This window comes from Oncorhynchus keta, chromosome 4 (genome assembly GCF_023373465.1).
Source record: "Oncorhynchus keta strain PuntledgeMale-10-30-2019 chromosome 4, Oket_V2, whole genome shotgun sequence".
Taxonomy (NCBI): Eukaryota; Metazoa; Chordata; class Actinopteri; order Salmoniformes; family Salmonidae; genus Oncorhynchus; species Oncorhynchus keta.
This window is the reverse complement of record NC_068424.1, coordinates 75,741,639-75,762,683: the sequence shown is the minus strand read 5'-3', so window position 1 is coordinate 75,762,683 and position 21,045 is coordinate 75,741,639. Positions and strand designations below refer to the sequence as shown.

Genomic DNA, 21,045 nt, shown 5'->3' with positions numbered 1-21,045 from the left:
ACCGAGTTAGTGTGGAGGATATATACAGGGGGCACCGGTACCGAGTCAGTGTGGAGGATATATACAGGGGACACCGGTACCGAGTTAGTGTGGAGGATATATACAGGGGACACTGGTACCGAGTCAGTGTGGAGGATATATACAGGGGACACCGGTACCGAGTCAGTGTGGAGGATATATACAGGGGACACCGGTACCGAGTCAGTGTGGAGGATATATACAGGGGATACAGAGTCAGTGTGGAGGATATATACAGGGGACACCGGTACCGAGTTAGTGTGGAGGATATATACAGGGGGCACCGGTACCGAGTCAGTGTGGAGGATATATACAGGGGACACCGGTACCGAGTTAGTGTGGAGGATATATACAGGGGACACTGGTACCGAGTCAGTGTGGAGGATATATACAGGGGACACCGGTACTGAGTCAGTGTGGAGGATATATACAGGGGACACCGGTACCGAGTCAGTGTGGAGGATATATACAGGGGACACCGGTACCGAGTCAGTGTGGAGGATATATACAGGGGACACCGGTACCGAGTCAGTGTGGAGGATATATACAGGGGGCACCGGTACCGAGTCAGTGTGGAGGATATATACAGGGGGCACCGGTACTGAGTCAGTGTGGAGGATATATACAGGGGACACCGGTACCGAGTCAGTGTGGAGGATATATACAGGGGACACCGGTACCGAGTCAGTGTGGAGGATATATACAGGGGACACCGGTACCGAGTCAGTGTGGAGGATATATACAGGGGGCACCGGTACTGAGTTAGTGTGGAGGATATATACAGGGGACACCGGTACACTGTCAGTGTGGAGGATATATACAGGGGACACCGGTACCGAGTCAGTGTGGAGGATATATACAGGGGGCACCGGTACTGAGTCAGTGTGGAGGATATATACAGGGGACACCGGTACAGAGTCAGTGTGGAGGATATATACAGGGGACACCGGTACCGAGTCAGTGTGGAGGATATATACAGGGGGCACCGGTACTGAGTTAGTGTGGAGGATATATACAGGGGACACCGGTACCGAGTCAGTGTGGAGGATATATACAGGGGATACAGAGTCAGTGTGGAGGATATATACAGGGGACACCGGTACCGAGTCAGTGTGGAGGATATATACAGGGGACACTGGTACCGAGTCAGTGTGGAGGATATATACAGGGGGCACCTGTACCGAGTCAGTGTGGAGGATATATACAGGGATACCATGTACAGAGTCAGTGTGGAGGATATATACAGGGGACACCGGTACAGAGTCAGTGTGGAGGATATATACAGGGGACACCGGTACCGAGTCAGTGTGGAGGATATATACAGGGGGCACCGGTACCGAGTCAGTGTGGAGGATATATACAGGGACACCGGTACCGAGTCAGTGTGGAGGATATATACAGGGGACACTGGTACCGAGTCAGTGTGGAGGATATATACAGGGACACCGGTACCGAGTCAGTGTGGAGGATATATAGGGGGAGGATACCGGGGACCAGAGTCAGTGTGGAGGATATATACAGGGGGCACCGGTACTGAGTTAGTGTGGAGGATATATACAGGGGACCGTGTCAGTGTGGAGGATATATACAGGGGACACCGGTCCGAGTTAGTGTGGAGGATATATACAGGGGACACTGGTACCGAGTTAGTGTGGAGGATATATACAGGGGACACCGGTACTGAGTCAGTGTGGAGGATATATACAGGGGACACCGGTACCAGAGTCAGTGTGGAGGATATATACAGGGACACCGGTACCGAGTCAGTGTGGAGGATATATACAGGGGACACCGGTGTCCTCAGTGTGGAGGATATATACAGGGGACACCGGTACAGATCAGTGTGGAGGATATATACAGGGGAGCACCGGTACTGAGTCAGTGTGGAGGATATATACAGGGGCACCGGTACTGAGTCAGTGTGGAGGATATATACAGGGGACACCGGTACCGAGTCAGTGTGGAGGATATATACAGGGACACCGGTACCGAGTCAGTGTGGAGGATATATACAGGGGACACCGGTATGAGTCAGTGTGGAGGATATATACAGGGGCACCGTACAGTCAGTGTGGAGGATATATACAGGGGACACCGGTACCGAGTCAGTGTGGAGGATATATACAGGGGACACCGGTACCGAGTCAGTGTGGAGGATATATACAGGGGGCACCGGTACCGAGTCAGTGTGGAGGATATATACAGGGGACACCGGTACAGAGTCAGTGTGGAGGATATATACAGGGGACACCGGTACCGAGTCAGTGTGGAGGATATATACAGGGGGCACCGGTACTGAGTTAGTGTGGAGGATATATACAGGGGACACCGGTACCGAGTCAGTGTGGAGGATATATACAGGGGACACCGGTACCGAGTCAGTGTGGAGGATATATACAGGGGACACCGGTACCGAGTCAGTGTGGAGGATATATACAGGGGACACCGGTACCGAGTCAGTGTGGAGGATATATACAGGGGGTACCGGTACCGAGTTAGTGTGGAGGATATATACAGGGGACACCTTCAAGAGTCAGTGTGGAGGATATATACAGGGGACACCGGCACCGAGTCAGTGTGGAGGATATATACAGGGGACACCGGTACCGAGTCAGTGTGGAGGATATATACAGGGGTACCGGTCCGAGTTAGTGTGGAGGATATATACAGGGGCACCGGTACCGAGTTAGTGTGGAGGATATATACAGGGGTGCTGGTACAGAGTCAGTGTGGAGGATATATACAGGGGACACCGGTACAGAGTCAGTGTGGAGGATATATACAGGGGAAACCGTACAAGTCAGTGTGGAGGATATATACAGGGGTACCGGTACAGTCAGTGTGGAGGATATATACAGGGGGTACTGGTACAGAGTCAGTGTGGAGGATATATACAGGGGACACCGGTACCGGGTCAGTGTGGAGGATATATACAGGGGACACCGGTACTGAGTCAGTGTGGAGGATATATACAGGGGGTACCGGTACTGAGTCAGTGTGGAGGATATATACAGGGGGTACTGGTACCGAGTCAGTGTGGAGGATATATACAGGGGGCACCGGTACCGGGTCAGTGTGGAGGATATATACAGGGGGCACCGGTACTGAGTCAGTGTGGAGGATATATACAGGGGGTACCGGTACTGAGTCAGTGTGGAGGATATATACAGGGGGCACCGGTACTGAGTCAGTGTGGAGGATATATACAGGGGACACCGGTACTGAGTCAGTGTGGAGGATATATACAGGGGTACCGGTGAGTCAGTGTGGAGGACCCCTATCAGGGGTACAGGGGTACTACTGAGTCAGTGTGGAGGATATATACAGGGGCACCGGTACTGAGTCAGTGTGCAGGGGTACAGGCTAGTTGAGGTAATCTGTACATGTAGGTGGGGGTGAAGTGACTATGCAAAGATAATAAACAGCGAGTAGCAGCAGTGTACAAAAGGGGGAGGGGGGTAAATTGTCACGTAGCGATTTAATTGTTCAGCAGTCTTATGGCTTGGGGGTAGAAGCTGTTGAGGAGCCTTTTGGTCCTAGACTTGGCGCTCCCGTACCGCTTGCCGTGCGGTAGCAGAGAAAACAGTCTATAGCTTGGATGACTGGAGTCTATGACAATTTATGGGCTTTCCTCTGACACTGCCTAAGCGAAGGTATATACTGAACGAAAATATTAATGCTCAGGGATATATACTGAACGAAAATATTAATGCTCAGGGATATATACTGAACGAAAATATTAATGCTCAGGGATATATACTGAACGAAAATATTAATGCTCAGGGATATATACTGAACGAAAATATTAATGCAACATGTAAAGTGTTGGTTCCATGTTTCATGAGCTGGAATAAAAGATCCCAGAAATGTTCCAGAAGCACAAAAAGCTTATTTCTCTCAAATGTTGTGCTCAAATTTGTTAAGATCCCTGTTAGTGAGCATTTCTCCTTTGCCAAGATAATCCATCCACCTGACAGGTGTGGCATATCAATAAGCTGATTAAACAGCATGATCATTACACAGGTGCACCTTGTGCTATGGACAGTGAAGGCCACTCTAATCTTAATTTTCAAGGTAATGGATGATTTAAATTTAGACCGCAATAGACGTCAGGAACTTGGCACCTTACCACTGTGAGCTAACCGACCAGAGCTGCATTTGTTAAATGTTATTATCAGAGTGGACTGCTGCTTTAGTGAGAGTGTTTCTTGTGAGGTTTTCTGTCCTCAGATACAGAGAGCTGTGAAAGCCTGTCTGCAGATGAAGAGGTCCCAATGAGGAGCAGTGGTTCTCAGTCCTGGCGACTCAAAGAGGGGCACATTGTTGTTTTTGCCTTAGTACTGCACAGCTGATTCAAATGATCAACGCATCATCAATCTTCAAGTGGTATTTATGTATTAATTTGTGATGCTATCCTTGATATGATCCTGCTGTTGTCACATGCTAAACATGCACATGTGTGTGCGCACCCATCTATCTATCCAATGTTATCATGATTTGATATGAGATATTATACTTTAGTAATCCACAATGACCTGGTGATGTAAAAGTCTAATAATTACATTGTCTTCCATATTCCTAGATACCTTGTAACTGAAGATTCCTTCAAAACGATTTCCTAAAGTTACCATGTAGGGCACTGCACAGTTGGGTGACCAGGGCCATCTGGGACTGTCTCCTGGAGGAATTCAGGTGTGTGAAGGCTACCTTTGTCCTGCATAACTTCATGATGATGGACATGAGGACCAGGAGGGGATCTGCAGCTTGCCGCCGTGTCCCAGAGGAGAAGTCTGCAGGATGTTTCAAGCATGGGGACCAACAACGCAGAACGGGAGGCAACCCGTCTGGGAGCTCTTCACCTCCTACTTCTTCGAAGAGGGTGCTGTTCCCTGGCAACACCATAGACTACACTATGCACAACCAAAGGCTATTTTAAGAGACATCCACATTGCAATAACAGTATTCTTCCATTTACGTAGCTATGCCAACTACAGTTATTCAATTCCTAGTTTCTCTCCCTTTGATTTCTACTTCTCAGGTGAGGGTGCTGTTTAGGTAAGGGTGTGATGTCTGTACAAAACCAAAACAGGCTATTTTAAATCACCCATGTTGAAAAAAAGTAAAACAATTAGACAGCCTATAACCCACACCTATATGCTATTGTATCAATCTGATTGATGCATTGTGTTGTGCAGTAAGCAGGCTCAGGTGTATAACTGTGGCTCCTTCCACCGTCAGAGAAAAGGCAAGAGGACCAACTATGGAGAATAGTAAGACACTTCATTATTTATATAACTACATTATATTGTTTGTCCTCGTGTGTCTGTGCATGTTTTTCAGTATAAAGTCCTCTGCAGCCACTTAGTGTGGACACCAGGTGAGGCCACCAGGTGAGGCCACATACAGATTCCTGTTGGACACTGTCACTTTAACTACCTTATTTTCTCAATAACAGTCTCTCTCCTTGACTTCATCCCTCTCCCCCCTTCTCCCTAAATCCTCTAGGGTTATATCAGCTGTGTTGGTGAACCCCTCCCACATCTGAACTGACTACATAGAGGGCACAGCATGATCAGAGGTGAGAGGTCACTTGGTCGGGTCAACAGGAAGTATTATTAAAGAGATGCTTTACATTGAAATACAGATAGAGATGCAGTCGTCCCAGAGTTAATGATCCAAGGTCAGTTTTGCATTTCACCTCCTGATGATTATGATGCCCTGACAGTGTTAGAATAAAGACAAAACACAAGGCTTAAACATGCTCTCTCTTTCTCCATCTGTCTGCAGGTATGTTTTGATGTGAGAGAGGATGCCAACCCCCAGTCCCATCATCGCCACCTCACCCGCTCTAGTGGTTAGAGTGATGGGCCAGTAACTGAAAGGTTGCTGGATCGAATCCCCGAGCTGACAAGGTAAACATCTGTCGTTCTGCCCGAGCAAAGCACTGTTCCCTGGGCACCGAAGACGTGGATGTCGATTAAGGCAGGCCCCCCCACACCTCTCTGACTTAGAGGGGTTGGGTTAAATGCGGAAGACACATTTCAGTTAAATGCATTCAGTTCTACAACTGACCAGGTGTCCCCCTTTCCCTTCCCTTCTTAATATAACCTTTGAGCTGACTGGGAGCCCAAGGCTGGTTAGGAGACACCACTAGAGACACTTCTGTAATTGTGATGAACTGTTAGGTTCTAATTCTCAGAGTAAAAACTCAGACACTATGAAAGCTTAAACCGAGTTTATTCTTCCCAGAGAGGTCAATACAGCTGCATTAGACAAAGACATTGTTCACACAAGCACTGATATTTAACCCTTTCTCCTGGGCTGAGTCTCCTTCTACACATCTGAACAAACATTGCATCTTTACTGCAATGCCTGCCACGTGTGATCGCTTTCCCTGCACTCAGCACATTCCAAGCTTAATTCACCACACTATATACCTTCTTCCTACAGATAACCATTAACTTCTTCTTTTACTGGAATACCATAATATGAAGGTGTCACACAATCTTTGACAGCTATGAGTTCACATTTATTAATGTTAAGAAGACCAGACGCTTTGGAAAATGATTGTAATCACATTGATCGATAAAGGAATTTCGTTTTCAGAAAAAGTGTACTATCGTAAGCCAGCTGGTTGATCATCCTAGTATTTTTGTCAGCCATGTTGTGAAAGTGGTGTCTTTTGTTTTTCACGCTATTTATATAGGCTATCGCAGTTGTAGGTTTTTGTTTTTCACGCTATTTATATAGGCTATCGCAGTTGTAGGTTTTTGTTTTTCACGCTATCTATATAGGCTATCGCAGTTGTAGGTTTTTGTTTTTCACGCTATTTATATAGGCTATCGCAGTTGTAGGTTTTTGTTTTTCACGCTATTTATATAGGCTATCGCAGTTGTAGTTTTTTTTTGTCGATATAATGTTACAGGCAGAGTAGAATAATACGAACACGCCGACTTTCATTCCGCTCATAATGTCTAAACTACAGTTGCTGAACGTGTATCTTACTGACCGACCAACAGCGCCTGCTGCTCTAGAGATATCCGTAGCCAAAGAGACAACCATACCAGAGCTGCATGAAGAAGTCTACCGTTTGAATGGCCGTCTACGAAGACTGTTGGATTTGGTTTTCAAGCCAGAGTTAAAGTTACGCAGAGCAGGTTTGTATTGCCTAGTTACTATATTAGCTAGTGTTATATAACTATTCATATATCAAGCATTACTAGCTGGCCAACGCTCTGGTTAAACCGGATGTCCTCAGATAACTCTGGGCCCAGTGTCCTCAGTCAAGTTTAGAGCCTACGTGCAATAGCAGCCATGTGTCTTTTGGATAATTATGTTATCACTCAAATATACTCCCCTGCAACACTAACGAGCTTAGAGTGCCAAACTATCTCACTGACATTGATCCTTGCATGCACCCCTGCATAAACAGGAAACACCTGAGCCTAACGCAGAAACTGCCAGTTCCCCTTATCTCACGCTTCCTTGACACACAGACATTTCATAAGCACGTACTCACACTCCACACCCCTCTACTGGTCGGGTGCCAAGAGCAAAGGACTCTACTGTGCACCAATGGGGCTCCAGCTCTGGCTAGAGCAGGCCCGCCTCCAACTCTTCAGGACCAGTCAGAAGACCAACACGACGAGACTCCACCTACATTATTCTGTGTATACATTCTGCTGCAAACTCTGTCAAAGCAGCCTAATTAGCTGACTCCTCACAGAGTCATATGTTTAGGTCCGTGCACGCTTAACTGCAGGACAAGATATCTCTGACTTTAAATAAACTGCCTTTTTGCTACACTTGATTCCACTCTGTCCAGCGTCGTTGTTTTGCACTCCCTCTCCAGTATGTGAACACCAACATTAGCCAAGTATCTGAACGCCTCCACGGAGTTGAGCGCAGGTTAAGAAAAATGAATAAACCTCGAACTGGAGTCTCTGTGCAGTCGACATGTCAAAATGTAAGTTCTTAAACTACGGACGTCAAAAACATTCAGTCTGCGAAGACTATGGGGGCTAGTTTAGAGCGCCAGGTGAGAAATATGTCTTTGTTGCAATAGTTTGTGAGTGGGCAAGATGTGACCGACCGCCTTGATTTGATCTTATATAGCAATATTTAACTTTTTTTTCTCCCCATACATACAAGCAGAGACACAGAGCTACACAATGGTATATCATGAACAATGGGAAAGTAATTATGCTTTGAAAGTTAATACACTTTTGAGAAAATGGCCCTTGGAAGTGTGGGTATAATTTGTGGAACGTTCCAACAGGAATCTGTTCCAAAAACTTCGGAAAGAACAAGGTTGCCAACAAACCACGCATACAAAGAACATGCTGCCGAATAGGCATCAGCTCACCACTAGCTTATTCTTAATGTTTGTCATTAGGCTACCAGAGTGAGGACATGCATTTTACAGAATTAACGTAGTGAGTAAAACGTAATTAAATAGCCCACTCCCTACCCGGTATCTTATTCTGCTGCTATACAACTTTGTGTGCGTTGTTTGTTGCCAACCGTGTTATTTACAACGTTTTTTGGACAGATTCCTGTTGGAATGTAACACATTATACCCACCCGTCCTTGAATGTTTTGGTACACCTACTGGAGAGCTGCTCTGCCTACACCCATTAATCATTGTCCACACCCTCTAGTCTAACAGACTGACCACCCCGCTCGTGCACGGAGTGTTGCAAAATACATTTAGAGAACTGCTCGTGCTTGCCAACAAGCGTCTGCGTTGCCAAGGGCTAAAATAGAAATCAGTTCTATTTCTGACGCAGATCGCGCTGCAAGTCACCAACTAGAGATAACAGAATCTCTGTTAAACAAGGGTTTTGTAAATGTAACATCAGTCGGGTAGAGCGAGGAAAAAGGGGGCAAGAGGTATTTATGACTGTCATAAACACCCCCCCCCAGGCCAACGTCATGACAGTAGACTGCAACCCCTTTTCATTAACTTCTTGTAACTACCCATCCCGGATCCGGGAGCGTTGTCATCAACTACAGTAATTAGCATAACACAACAGACAAAAACCGGACAAAAATATTTTCTAGAAAATATTAATATTCATGAAATATAGTGAAACACAGCTTAGCCTTTTGTTAATCACCCTGTCATCCGATTTTGAAATTATGCTTTACAGCCAAAGCAAGACAAGCATTTGTGTAAGTTTATCGATTGCCTAGCACAGCATTATGCCTAGCTAGCAGCAGGCAACCTGGTCACAAATCAGAAAAGCAATCAAATCGCTTACCTTTGAGCTTCGGATGTTTTCACTCACGAGACTCCCAGTTAGATAGCAAATGTTCCTTTTTTTACACTCAGACAATATTTTTACAGTTTTGGAAACTTTAGAGTGTTTTCTATCCTAAGCTGTCAATTATATTCATATTCTAGCGTCTTGTCCTGACAGAATATCCCATTTACTTTGGGAACGTTATTTTTCCAAAAATAAATGGTGCCCCCTAGATTCAACAGGTTTTAAACAAGACGTCCTGTGTCGTTTGCGTTCAGTTTGTGCAGCGTGCTTGACCCGTTGTCAAGGCACTCTGGTTGAGAGCAGTTGAACATGGCTGACGTTATATCTTTAGAGAAAACATCAGTAGAAAGGATTATCTACACATAACAAGCAGCTCATTTTATAGACTGATGCTACACTGCAGACCAATTCGAAACTACTCTCTCGGCATGTGCAGCCCATTCATTATGGGGTGGCAGGTAGCCTAGAGGTTAGAACGTTGGACTAGTAACTGAAAGTTTGCTTGATCGAATCCCCGAGCTGACAAGATAAAAATCTGTTGTTCTGCCCCTGAACAAGGCAGTTAACCCACTGTTCCTAGGCCGTTATTGTAAATAAGAATTTGTTCTTAACTGACTTGCCTAGTTAAATAAAGAATCCCAAGAAGACTTGAGGCTGTAGTCGCTGCCAAAGGTGCTTCAACAAAGTACCGAGTAAATGGTCTGAATAATTATGTGAATGTGTATTTCTGTTTTTTTTATTTTTAATACACGTTTTTGCTCTGTCATGGGGTAGTGTGTGTGTGGATTAATGGGAAAAACAATTGAATCCATTTTACAATAAAGCTGTAATGTAACAATGTGGAAAAGGTCAAGGGGTCTGAATACTTTCCGAATGCACTGTAGTAAAATACGGATCCCCAGAGTGCACTGTAGCTGCAACTCTATTGTTGAATCAAAGAGCTAGCTGTTCTAAATCAAATGATAAAATAACTAGGTAGATTATTCAACATTTCATAATTGCATGTTTCAGGGCCCAGATCATTGAACTTTGGATTCTGTTTTAGATGGACATTTTTCTAATTATTGAATAATTTGCAACTATATTTCCTATTTTTCCTCTATCAGATTTCCAGCAGCTCACTCTCCCCATATCTGAAGAGGTTCCCCCTGAACAGCAGCACTGTGAGCAGGAGTGGAGCACCAGTCTGATTCAGGAGGACCCAGTGCCCACACAGATTAAAGAGGAACAGGAGGAACTACAGACCAGTCAAGAGGAAGATCAGCTTCTAGGGCCCTTTCATACCAAAGACTCCATATTCACTTCTCCCTTTGTGGAAAGTGACTGTGATCAGGAGAACCCATCTCAGCCCTCACATCTACACCAAACCCAAACTGTGGAGGACAGAGAGAGGGACCCTCTACTCACCGACACATCTATAGAGATCAAACTAGAACCTGATGTAGAGGACTACAGAGTATCAGAACCAGCCAGTGATTCTCAGCCCCTCTCTCCAGTAACTCCAGACTGTTCTGCAGCTCAGTGTGAAAACATGGAAAGTGATGATAAGGTGGAGAGTAGAGGACAGCAATCAGGATCTAAGACACTCGAATCAAAGAGAAAACAGATTGAGAATGGAGAAAGCTCTCATACCAATACTGGAGGCAGGACGGCCACTATGTTGCCCCATTTGACATCTAGTCAAACTTATGCTGCTCCTAATTGTAAGGTGTGTAGGAAGACTTTTGTCTCTAACATTTTCTTTATCATATGGATGAAAAACATAAAGGGATAAAGAATGCCTGTGTGGAAAATACTTAAATTCCTCAGTGTACAGGGTTTCCCCTATATTCATTTAGCAGAGTAGCCGCCACTTATGTTTTATTATGATTTTACATGGTTTTATTTATTTATATATATTTATTTATTCATTTTTTTAATTGTGGGAGGGGGAGTGGCGGTATATATTAGTTCTGTGGCATATCTTAGTTCTGCCCTGGCGTCGTGAGACGCTCTTTTGAAGTTACTATGTATATTTGCTGAATTTAGTTTTTTTGGGGGTAAATGCAGATGCCAACCCCATGCTTCAGCCTATTTATTAAAAGCAGCTATGCTGCATCTGTTGGTCTACATGTTATAAGTCTTTGACAGGGAAAACATTTTAATATGGTGTTCACAATTTAGTCTGAATTCATTTTGAAGTAGAATGTCCTTTTTTAAAGAGTCACCAGAAGTGACCCAGGGGCAGATCCTGGATTTAAAAGGGGTTTAGGTGGTCAATGGACGGGTCGACACGGCTGAATTCTTTCCAGGCTCTGCGCAAGAACACTTTTGAGATCTTGTGTTTTTAAAGCAAATTTCCTGCAATCCTATACGTTCTGACATGGAGCTGAGAGAAAATGCTGCAGTTTTAAAGCAAATGTCCTGTAATTCTATGCAATTTGCCAGGGATAAATTTACGGTGTTACTCCATCACTTATTTATATATAGATATGACCTGCCCAAGCCTTTTATATACAGAGAACACCCTGTAGTGTGATTCCCATGTGTGCAGAAGCGTTCCATCCGTATGTGTGGGGAGTGTGAGCCATGCAGGAGGACTGAGGACTGTGCTCAGTGTGATTTCTGTAAAGACATGAAGAAGTTTGGAGGATCCAATAAGAAAAGACAGAAGTGCAGACTCAGGCAGTGTGACGTCCGCGCTCCGGGTGAGTCCATTTACATTTTATCCAGAGTGGTTTACAGGGCGATTAGGGTGAAATGCATTGCTCAAGGGCACATCGACAGATTGAATCCCAGAGCCGACTAGGTGAACAAACTAGCCATCTTTCGGTTACTGGCCCAATGCTCTGAACCGCTTGGCTACCTGAGTCCATAGAGAAAGGGTGCATTTGGACCATAGTTAGGTGCTGCCCATGCTAAAACTAAGCAACCACCAAACCTCACCAAAAGGAGGGGGTGCCTTTTATTCATTTACAATATTGAAGCATCTGACAGTATTGTAGTGACCTTAACCATAACACCTAGTGACCTCGTCAAGAGGTTTGGAGCTCTTTACGTAATTGCTAAGATGTTGGGTTGACAGTCGCAGGATCCAGGTTCGAGTCTTGGATGTGGCTTCCCCCTGAATTCACATCAGTATATTTGATGCATCATGTTCTCTCTCTGTCTCTGTATGTGTAGAAATGCTGCGTGTGAAGGATGAGGAGGTTGACCTGTCTGGCTTGGGGAGCAGGGGGAGCCTGAGGAGAGGAGGACATCGGTCTGATGACTACAGTGAGAATGAGATGGAATGTGATGAAGCTGCACGCCCGTCATTATAAAAATGCACTGAACCAACATGCATGGTTGTTGATGACACTCTGATGTTTAGATGAACAGAATGAAATAGTCTCTATAATGCTCTCTATAATACAGCGCTTTAACTCAGACAGCTGTTTGTAGCTGCTGGAAAAGCATTTCAAAGCCTAAACTTAACTCAGGATGGAACTTTCCAGTGCTACTGTTTTTGCCATGTAATATTTTTATGAAAACAAAATCAGACAACCATATAGTAGAATAGTTGATCTATTTATCTAGTCTGCTTGTTGTGTGTTCTATGTGAGATAAATATTCCTCTCGAGGTGCATTCAAGTTGTGGGAGCCATAGGAGGGAAACAAGTTCTCTGACAAGCAGTCAATGCACAGCAAGTCTTAATGTTATCTCGCAAAAACACTTTTAAAAGCAGTTTTGTCCCTTAAAAAAATTAGGGGGAACCCAGTTTTACATTGCTGCCACGTTTATTTCTCGACTCCTTCAATTGCGTGTGGCATCGTTAAACAAATGCAGAGTTTCAAGCATGGTGTAGGTGCAACACAGCAAATAAATTCATTAAAATCCTACAATGTGATTTTCTGGATTGTTTTTCTCATTTTGTCTGTCATAGTTGAAGTGTACCTATGATGAAAATTACAGGCCTCATCTTTTTAAGTGGGAGAACTTGCACAATTGGTGGCTGACTAAATACTTTTTTACCCCACTGTATTACTGCCATTTGATTTAACGATCTCCTGTGGTATGTATTTGCGGCCGTGGCACAGTGATCAAGGGTTCCTTTGACCCTGTGCAGCATCAAACAGCCATCAAGGTCAAACATCAAGAGCTGAGAGACGTGACAAGGAGAAAGTACAACCTTCTCCATAACATGAAGGTCGGCATTGTTTGTGGTGCAAAAATCGCTGTTAATGCCGCAATCTTCTATTGCTATATATTTATTTGGAATTTTAAAATGAATGATGTACCTATACTCTTGTAGAATATAGCTTAGAAATGCTTCAGTCATGAACTGAAACTAATGTGGATGTTATGGATGGTCATCCCACAAGCAGCAACACATTACACCACATGTAAATTACATGAGGTAGGTTTCCATGGCGACAGATTTCCATGCAAATATTCTAGTTTGCATAAACAAAACGTGCATTTACCCACCCGTGCCGTGGTTCCACCAAACAAGACTTGTTGCAGATTTTTAAAAAAATCAGTGCGTGATAAAGTAGTACACATAATGTACTTTAACTTAAAGATGCCCTTCAGGACCTTAAGCATAACATATTGCAAAATTGGATTTGTGAAATAGTACACAATTGGATGATGTAGTACACAAAAAATGGGTACCAACTTAAACTATTGGCTGAAATTAGTGCATTCATTCACTTTTTCCAAATTTTGTTACAGCCTTATTCTAAAATGGATTAGATGTGTGTAGATTGAGGAAAATACAATAACACATGACAAAGCAAAAACAGGATTGCAGAAATTTTTGCAAATGTATTACAAATAAAAAAACAGAAATATCCCATTTACGTAAGTATTCAGACCCTTTACTCAGTACTTTGTTTATAAGCACCTTTGGCAGCGATTTCAGCCTCGAGTCTTCTTGGGTATGACGCTATAAGCTTGGCACACCTGTATTTGGGGAGTTTCTCCCATTCTTCTCTGTCAGGTTGGATGGGGAGCGTTGCTGCACAGCTATTTTCAGGTCTCTCCAGAGATGTTCGATCGGCTTCAATTCCGGGCTCTGGCTGGGCCAATCAAGGACATTCAGAGATTTGTCCCGGAGCCACTTCTGCGTTGTCTTGGGTGTGTGCTTAGGATCGTGAACCTTCTTCCCAGTCTGAGGTCCTGAGCCCTCTGGAGCAGGTTGTCATCAAGGATCTCTGTACTTTTCTCCGTTTATCTTTCCCTCGATCCCGTTTAGTCTCCCAGTCCCTGCCGCTATAAAACATCCCCACAGTATGATGCTGCCACCATGCTAAGCCGTAGGGATGGTGCCAGGTTTCCTCAAGATGTGATGCTTGGCATTTGGGTCAAAGAGTTTAATCTTGGTTTCATCAGACCAGGGAGTCTTGTTTCTCAGGCCTAAAAACATATTCAACATAATGCGGATCCAAATACACTAGCTCACTTGAATAAGTAAAACATACACTACATTACCAAAAGTATGTGGACACCTGATCATTGAACATCTCATTCCAAAATCCTGGGTATTAATATAGAGTTGGTTCCCCCCTGTTGCTGCTGTAACAGCCTCCACTCTTCCAAGGTTTTCCACTAATTGTCATGCCGAAACAGGAAAGGGCCTTCTCCAAACTGTTGCCGAAGTTGGAAGCACAGAATCATCTAGAATGTCATTGTATGTTGTAGCATTAAGATTTCCCTTCACTGGTACTAAGAGGCCTAGCCCGAACCATGAAAAACAGCCCCAGAACATTGTTTCTCCTCCAAACTTAGTTGGCACGATTTTTACACGCTATAGCACTCGGCAGTCCCGATCTGTGTGCTTGTGTGGCCTACCACTTCACGGCTGAGCCGTTGTTGCTCCTAGACGTTTCCACTTCACAATAACAGCACTTGCAGTTGACCGGGGCTGTTTCAGCAGGCCATAAACAATATGAACGGACTCGTTGGAAAGGTGGAATCCTATGACAGTGCCACGTTGAAAGTCACCGAGCTCTTTATTAAGGCCTTTCTACTGGCAATGTTTGTCTATGGAGACTGCATGGCTGTGTACTTGATTGTACACATCAGCAACAGGTGTTGCTGAAAAATTAAAATCCACTAATTTGAAGGGGAGTCCCGCATATTTATTTATTTTATTTGTTTAGCAGGCAGTTTTATTTTGATGAATGCATTTGCTGTTTCGTAACTATTACACTACTATAGGATGTTACATTTAGAAAATCTATTTACAGCTTTGAAAAACGCCACAGTTCCACAGAAAATTCTAAATAGTTTTTATACCAAATTGAGTAAAACAAAAACAGGTCTGTAAGGTGGAAGCAATATGGGTGAATGTGCTCCAACACGACCCTGATTTAAGGTAGTAAAATGATCCACCCATCCCGGAGGTTGGCCTTATTTCTTTATTTCAACAGACATAGAGTCAGAGCCTTGCAGCATACCAGACAGAGCTTCAATAAAACAAAGGCAAGAGTACAAAACTAAAACTGCTCAGAAAATACTTACCTAGGCCATTCCTGGTTTGAGTGATAAATCAATCATTGCATGGGGAGAGGAGCAGCATAACGAAGGGTGAAAGAAAAACAGGGCCATTCCAATGGGGTAGTACTGAAACTCCTCTCTTTATCCACAAGGTTTGGTCTTAACAAGCATAGTGCGTGACATCGAACAAGAGGACAAAGCCATCGAGAATATTTTTTGTTTTCTTACATTGACACATGACACAATCCTTCAAAGTTGGCATTTGGGTGGTGGGGGAAGGAAGTGGTTATGATCTTTCTCTCTGAAATCTGATAATGAAACTATCTTACTCAAATCCTGGCAGAGTTACCAAGAGCAGCTGCAAACTAAAGACAATGTTTTAACATGTTTAAGCCGATTCAATGTTTTCAGTTCAAGACGAGTGACTAGATCTTCAACACAGTCCCTTTGTACTCTTATAACATCAACCTCTTATTACATATTCAATTATTACATGGAGGCTTGGGACTGGCTCTCAAACCTCAAGGCCCTAACGGGTCCCATATACACACACAGAAGGGAAGTGAAAAAGCCAAGGGGGGTCTCTTCTAGGCGCTGTATGGAGGGAGGGAGGGATGGAGAAGGGGTGTTCCTCCTCTCGTACCCAGTATGGATGCTGTGGTTTGGGGGAAGAGTCTCAGGTGAAGGGCAGAGTGGTTCTGGCTCAGTCTGGCTCAGGGAAACCAACATGGATGGGATATGATGACGAGGGAGGTGAATGGCAGGGAGGGGGTAGAGGGAGACACCTGCAGGCTCTACAACAGACAAGAGTCCAAGTCACAGGGGAGGGAGGCAGGGATGAAGGGGGCTAAAGGGGAGCAGATAGGCGCTAGGCTTTGGGCAGGAGGGGCAGAGTGGTGGGTTGGGGGCGATTGGGGGTCAGAGTTCAAGCCCAGATGCTTCTGCTGCTCTGGAGGGACTGGAGTTAAGAGGTCTGGGGGTTAGAGGTCAGGGTGGGGGTGACGTGCATCGATTGATGGGACGTCAGGTTCGGGGGGTCGCGTCCCATAAAGCACCATGTTCCTTTTTGTAGTGCACTACCTATGTCTCGGGCCTCGGTCATAGGCAGTGTACTATATAGAGAATAGGGTGCCATTTGGGACACACCCTGGGTCTGGGACTTCAGGCGCTCTCACTGCTCTCGACGGGCTGCAGTTTGACCAGGTGGTCTGGCTTGCTGCCGCTGGCGTGACGCTCCCACATCTGCAGGTAGAGCTTCTCCAGATCCATAGTGTACTGCTTGGTGTTGAACAGAGGGCTGCAGATACGCTGTTTCCACACACGGGACCGGATCATCTTCAGACTGGGGGGGAGAACCGGGTCAGTTACAGCAATGGTGAGAACCGGGTCAGTTACAGCAATGGTGAGAAGAGAGTGGGTCAGTTACAGCAATGGTGAGAAGAGAGTGAGGCAGATTGAGTGTGAGGCAGATTGAGAGAGAGAGAAGAGAGGAGGCAGATTGAGAGAGAGAGAGAAGAGAGTGAGGCAGATTGAGAGAGAGAGAGAAGAGAGTGAGGCAGATTGAGAGAGAGAGAGAGGCAGATTGAGAGAGAGAGAGAAGAGAGTGAGGCAGATTGAGAGAGAGAGAGAAGAGAGGGAGGCAGATTGAGAGGGAGAGAAGAGAGGGAGGCACATTGAGAGAGTGAGGCAGAGGCACATTGAGAGAGAGAGAGATTGAGAGAGAGAAGAGGCAGATTGAGAGAGAGAGAGAAGAGAGAGAGGCAGATTGAGAGAGAGAGAGGGAAGAGAGGGAGGCACATTGAGAGGGAGAGAAGAGAGGGAGGCAGATTGAGAGAAAGAAGAGAGGGAGGAGGATTGAGAGAGAGAAGAGAGGGAGGCAGATTGAGAGAGAGAAGAGAGGGAGGCAGATTGAGAGAGAGAGAGAGGCAGATTGAGAGAGAGGAGAGGGAGGCAGATTGAGAGAGAGAAGAGAGGAGGCAGATTGAGAGAGAAGAGAGGGAGGCAGATTGAGAGAGAGAGAGGGAGAGAGAAGAGAGGCAGATTGAGAGAGAAGAGAGAAGAGAGGGAGGGAGGCAGATTGAGAGAGAGAGAGAGGAGGCAGATTGAGAGGGAGAAGAGAGGGAGGCAGATTGAGAGAGAGCGAAGAGGGAGAGAGAGAGGGAGGCAGATTGAGAGAGAGAAGAGGGAGGCAGATTGAGAGAGAGAGAGATTGAGGCAGATTGAGTGTGAGAAGAGAGGGAGGCAGATTGAGAGTCAGAAGAGAGGGAGGAGGATTGAGAGTGAGAAGAGAGGGAGGCAGATTGAGAGAGAGAAGAGAGGGAGGCAGATTGAGAGAGAGAAGAGAGGGAGGCAGATTGAGAGAGAGAAGAGACGGAGGCAGATTGAGTGTGAGAAGAGACGGAGGAGGATTGAGAGACAGAACGAGCTGGAGTGTGTGTGTTGGTCAGAGGTCCTTACTATTCCATGTCACAGCCCAGTTTGACAGCCACGTCCTCATATTCCTGTCTGGTGTGGGCGATGAGCTCAGGACAGCCCAGACACTGTAGCTGAGAGGCTGCCACGCGCGACGCCAGGGTCTCACCTGTACGGGCACACGGCACATTTAAACACCAACCTGTCGTTCACCCACCACCATTACAACAGCACACAGAACCATTCACCCACCACCGTTACAACAGCACACAGAACCATTCACCCACCACCATTACAACAGCACACAGAACCATTCACCCACCACCATTACAACAGCACACAGTACCATTCACCCACCACCATTACAACAGCACACAGAACCATTCACCCACCACCGTTACAACAGCACACAGAACCATTCACCCACCACCGTTACAACAGCACACAGAACCATTCACCCACCACCGTTACAACAGCACACAGAACCATTCACCCACCACCATTACAACAGCACACAGAACCATTCACCCACCACCGTTACAACAGCACACAGAACCATTCACCCACCACCGTTACAACAGCACACAGAACCATTCACCCACCACCGTTACAACAGCACACAGAACCGTTCACCCACCACCGTTACAACAGCACACAGAACCATTCACCCACCACCGTTACAACAGCACACAGAACATTCACCCACCAGTTAACAGCACACAGAACCATTCACCCACCACCGTTACAACAGCACACAGAACCATTCACCCACCACCGTTACAACAGCACACAGAACCATTCACCCACCACCGTTACAACAGCACACAGTACAGCACACAGAACCATTCACCCACCACCGTTACAACAGCACACAGAACCATTCACCCACCACCGTTACAACAGCACACAGAACCATTCACCCACCACCGTTACAACAGCACACAGAACCATTCACCCACCACCGTTACAACAGCACACAGAACCACAACAGCACACACCCACCACCGTTACAACAGCACACAGTACCATTCACCCACCACCATTACAACAGCACACAGAACCATTCACCCACCACCGTTACAACAGCACACAGAACCATTCACCCACCACCGTTACAACAGCACACAGAACCATTCACCCACCACCATTACAACAGCACACAGAACCATTCACCCACCACCGTTACAACAGCACACAGAACCATTCACCCACCACCATTACAACAGCACACAGAACCATTCACCCACCACCGTTACAACAGCACACAGAACCATTCACCCACCACCATTACAACAGCACACAGAACCATTCACCCACCACCATTACAACAGCACACAGAACCATTCACCCACCACCATTACAACAGCACACAGAACCATTCACCCACCACCATTACAACAGCACACAGAACCATTCACCCACCACCATTACAACAGCACACAGAACCATTCACCCACCACCGTTACAACAGCACACAGAACCATTCACCCACCACCGTTACAACAGCACACAGAACCATTCACCCACCACCGTTACAACAGCACACAGAACCATTCACCCACCACCGTTACAACAGCACACAGAACCATTCACCCACCACCGTTACAACAGCACACAGAACCATTCACCCACCACCGTTACAACAGCACACAGAACCACACAGAACCATTCACCCACCACCGTTACAACAGCACAGAACCATTCACCCACCACCGTTACAACAGCACACAGAACCATTCACCCACCACCGTTACAACAGCACACAGAACCATTCACCCACCACCGTTACAACAGCACAGCAGAACCATTCACCCACCACCGTTACAACAGCACACAGAACCATTCACCCACCACCGTTACAACAGCACACAGAACCATTCACCCACCACCGTTACAACAGCACACAGAACCATTCACCCACCACCGTTACAACAGCACACAGAACCATTCACCCACCACCGTTACAACAGCACACAGAACCATTCACCCACCACCGTTACAACAGCACACAGAACCATTCACCCACCACCGTTACAACAGCACACAGAACCATTCACCCACCACCGTTACAACAGCACACAGTACCATTCACCCACCACCGTTACAACAGCACACAGAACCATTCACCCACCACCGTTACAACAGCACACAGAACCATTCACCCACCACCGTTACAACAGCACACAGAACCATTCACCCACCACCGTTACAACAGCACACAGAACCATTCACCCACCACCGTTACAACAGCACACAGAACCATTCACCCACCACCGTTACAACAGCACACAGAACCATTCACCCACCACCATTACAACAGCACACAGAACCATTCACCCACCACCATTACAACAGCACACAGTACCATTCACCCACCACCATTACAACAGCACACAGAACCATTCACCCACCACCATTACAACAGCACACAGAACCATTCACCCACCACCGTTACAACAGCACACAGAACCATTCACCCACCACCATTACAACAGCACACAGAACCATTCACCCACCACCAGCACACAGAACCATTACAACAGCACACAGAACCATTCACCCACCACCATTACAACAGCACACAGTACCATTCACCCACCACCATTACAACAGCACACAGAACCATTCACCCACCACCATTACAACAGCACACAGAACCATTCACCCACCACCATTACAACAGCACACAGAACCATTCACCCACCACCATTACAACAGCACACAGAACCATTCACCCACCACCATTACAACAGCACACAGAACCATTCACCCACCACCATTACAACAGCACACAGAACCATTCACCCACCACCGTTACAACAGCACACAGTACCATTCACCCACCACCATTACAACAGCACAGAACCATTCACCCACCACCGT

At 45.9% G+C, this 21,045-nt stretch overlaps 2 protein-coding genes across 7 annotated transcripts in view; one reads left to right on the top strand and one right to left on the bottom strand.

The window, feature by feature from the left end:
* Positions 1-6,332: 6,332 nt before the first annotated feature.
* On the top strand, positions 6,333-13,861 carry LOC118381565 (uncharacterized). Of its 5 annotated transcripts, none has more exons than XM_052515878.1 (6): positions 6,589-6,784; positions 6,829-7,175; positions 7,515-7,984; positions 10,394-10,995; positions 11,821-11,974; positions 12,450-13,787. In XM_052515878.1, the coding sequence occupies exons 3-6, from the start codon at positions 7,975-7,977 to the stop codon at positions 12,587-12,589; spliced, it is 906 nt and encodes a 301-aa protein (XP_052371838.1). In that variant the 5' UTR covers positions 6,589-6,784; positions 6,829-7,175; positions 7,515-7,974; the 3' UTR covers positions 12,590-13,787. The 5 variants fall into 5 exon arrangements, 4 of the variants coding, with proteins under 4 accessions (XP_035624388.1, XP_052371835.1, XP_052371838.1 ...); XM_052515877.1 differs by having other exon boundaries at positions 7,451-7,984; XR_008131833.1 differs by having other exon boundaries at positions 6,333-6,784; positions 6,829-8,056; positions 12,450-13,861.
* A 1,792-nt stretch (positions 13,862-15,653) lies between these two features.
* LOC118384069 (UDP-N-acetylglucosamine--peptide N-acetylglucosaminyltransferase 110 kDa subunit) overlaps positions 15,654-21,045 on the bottom strand; it is a 43,827-nt gene continuing 38,435 nt past the window's right edge. For both annotated transcript variants that reach the window (XM_052515895.1, XM_052515896.1), the window contains exons 22-23: positions 18,208-18,331; positions 15,654-17,092 (exon numbers count right to left, since the gene is read on the bottom strand). In XM_052515895.1, the coding sequence (XP_052371855.1) occupies positions 16,912-17,092; positions 18,208-18,331 (305 nt within the window). In that variant the 3' untranslated portion in view covers positions 15,654-16,911. The remainder of the gene's footprint in view (positions 17,093-18,207; positions 18,332-21,045) is intronic.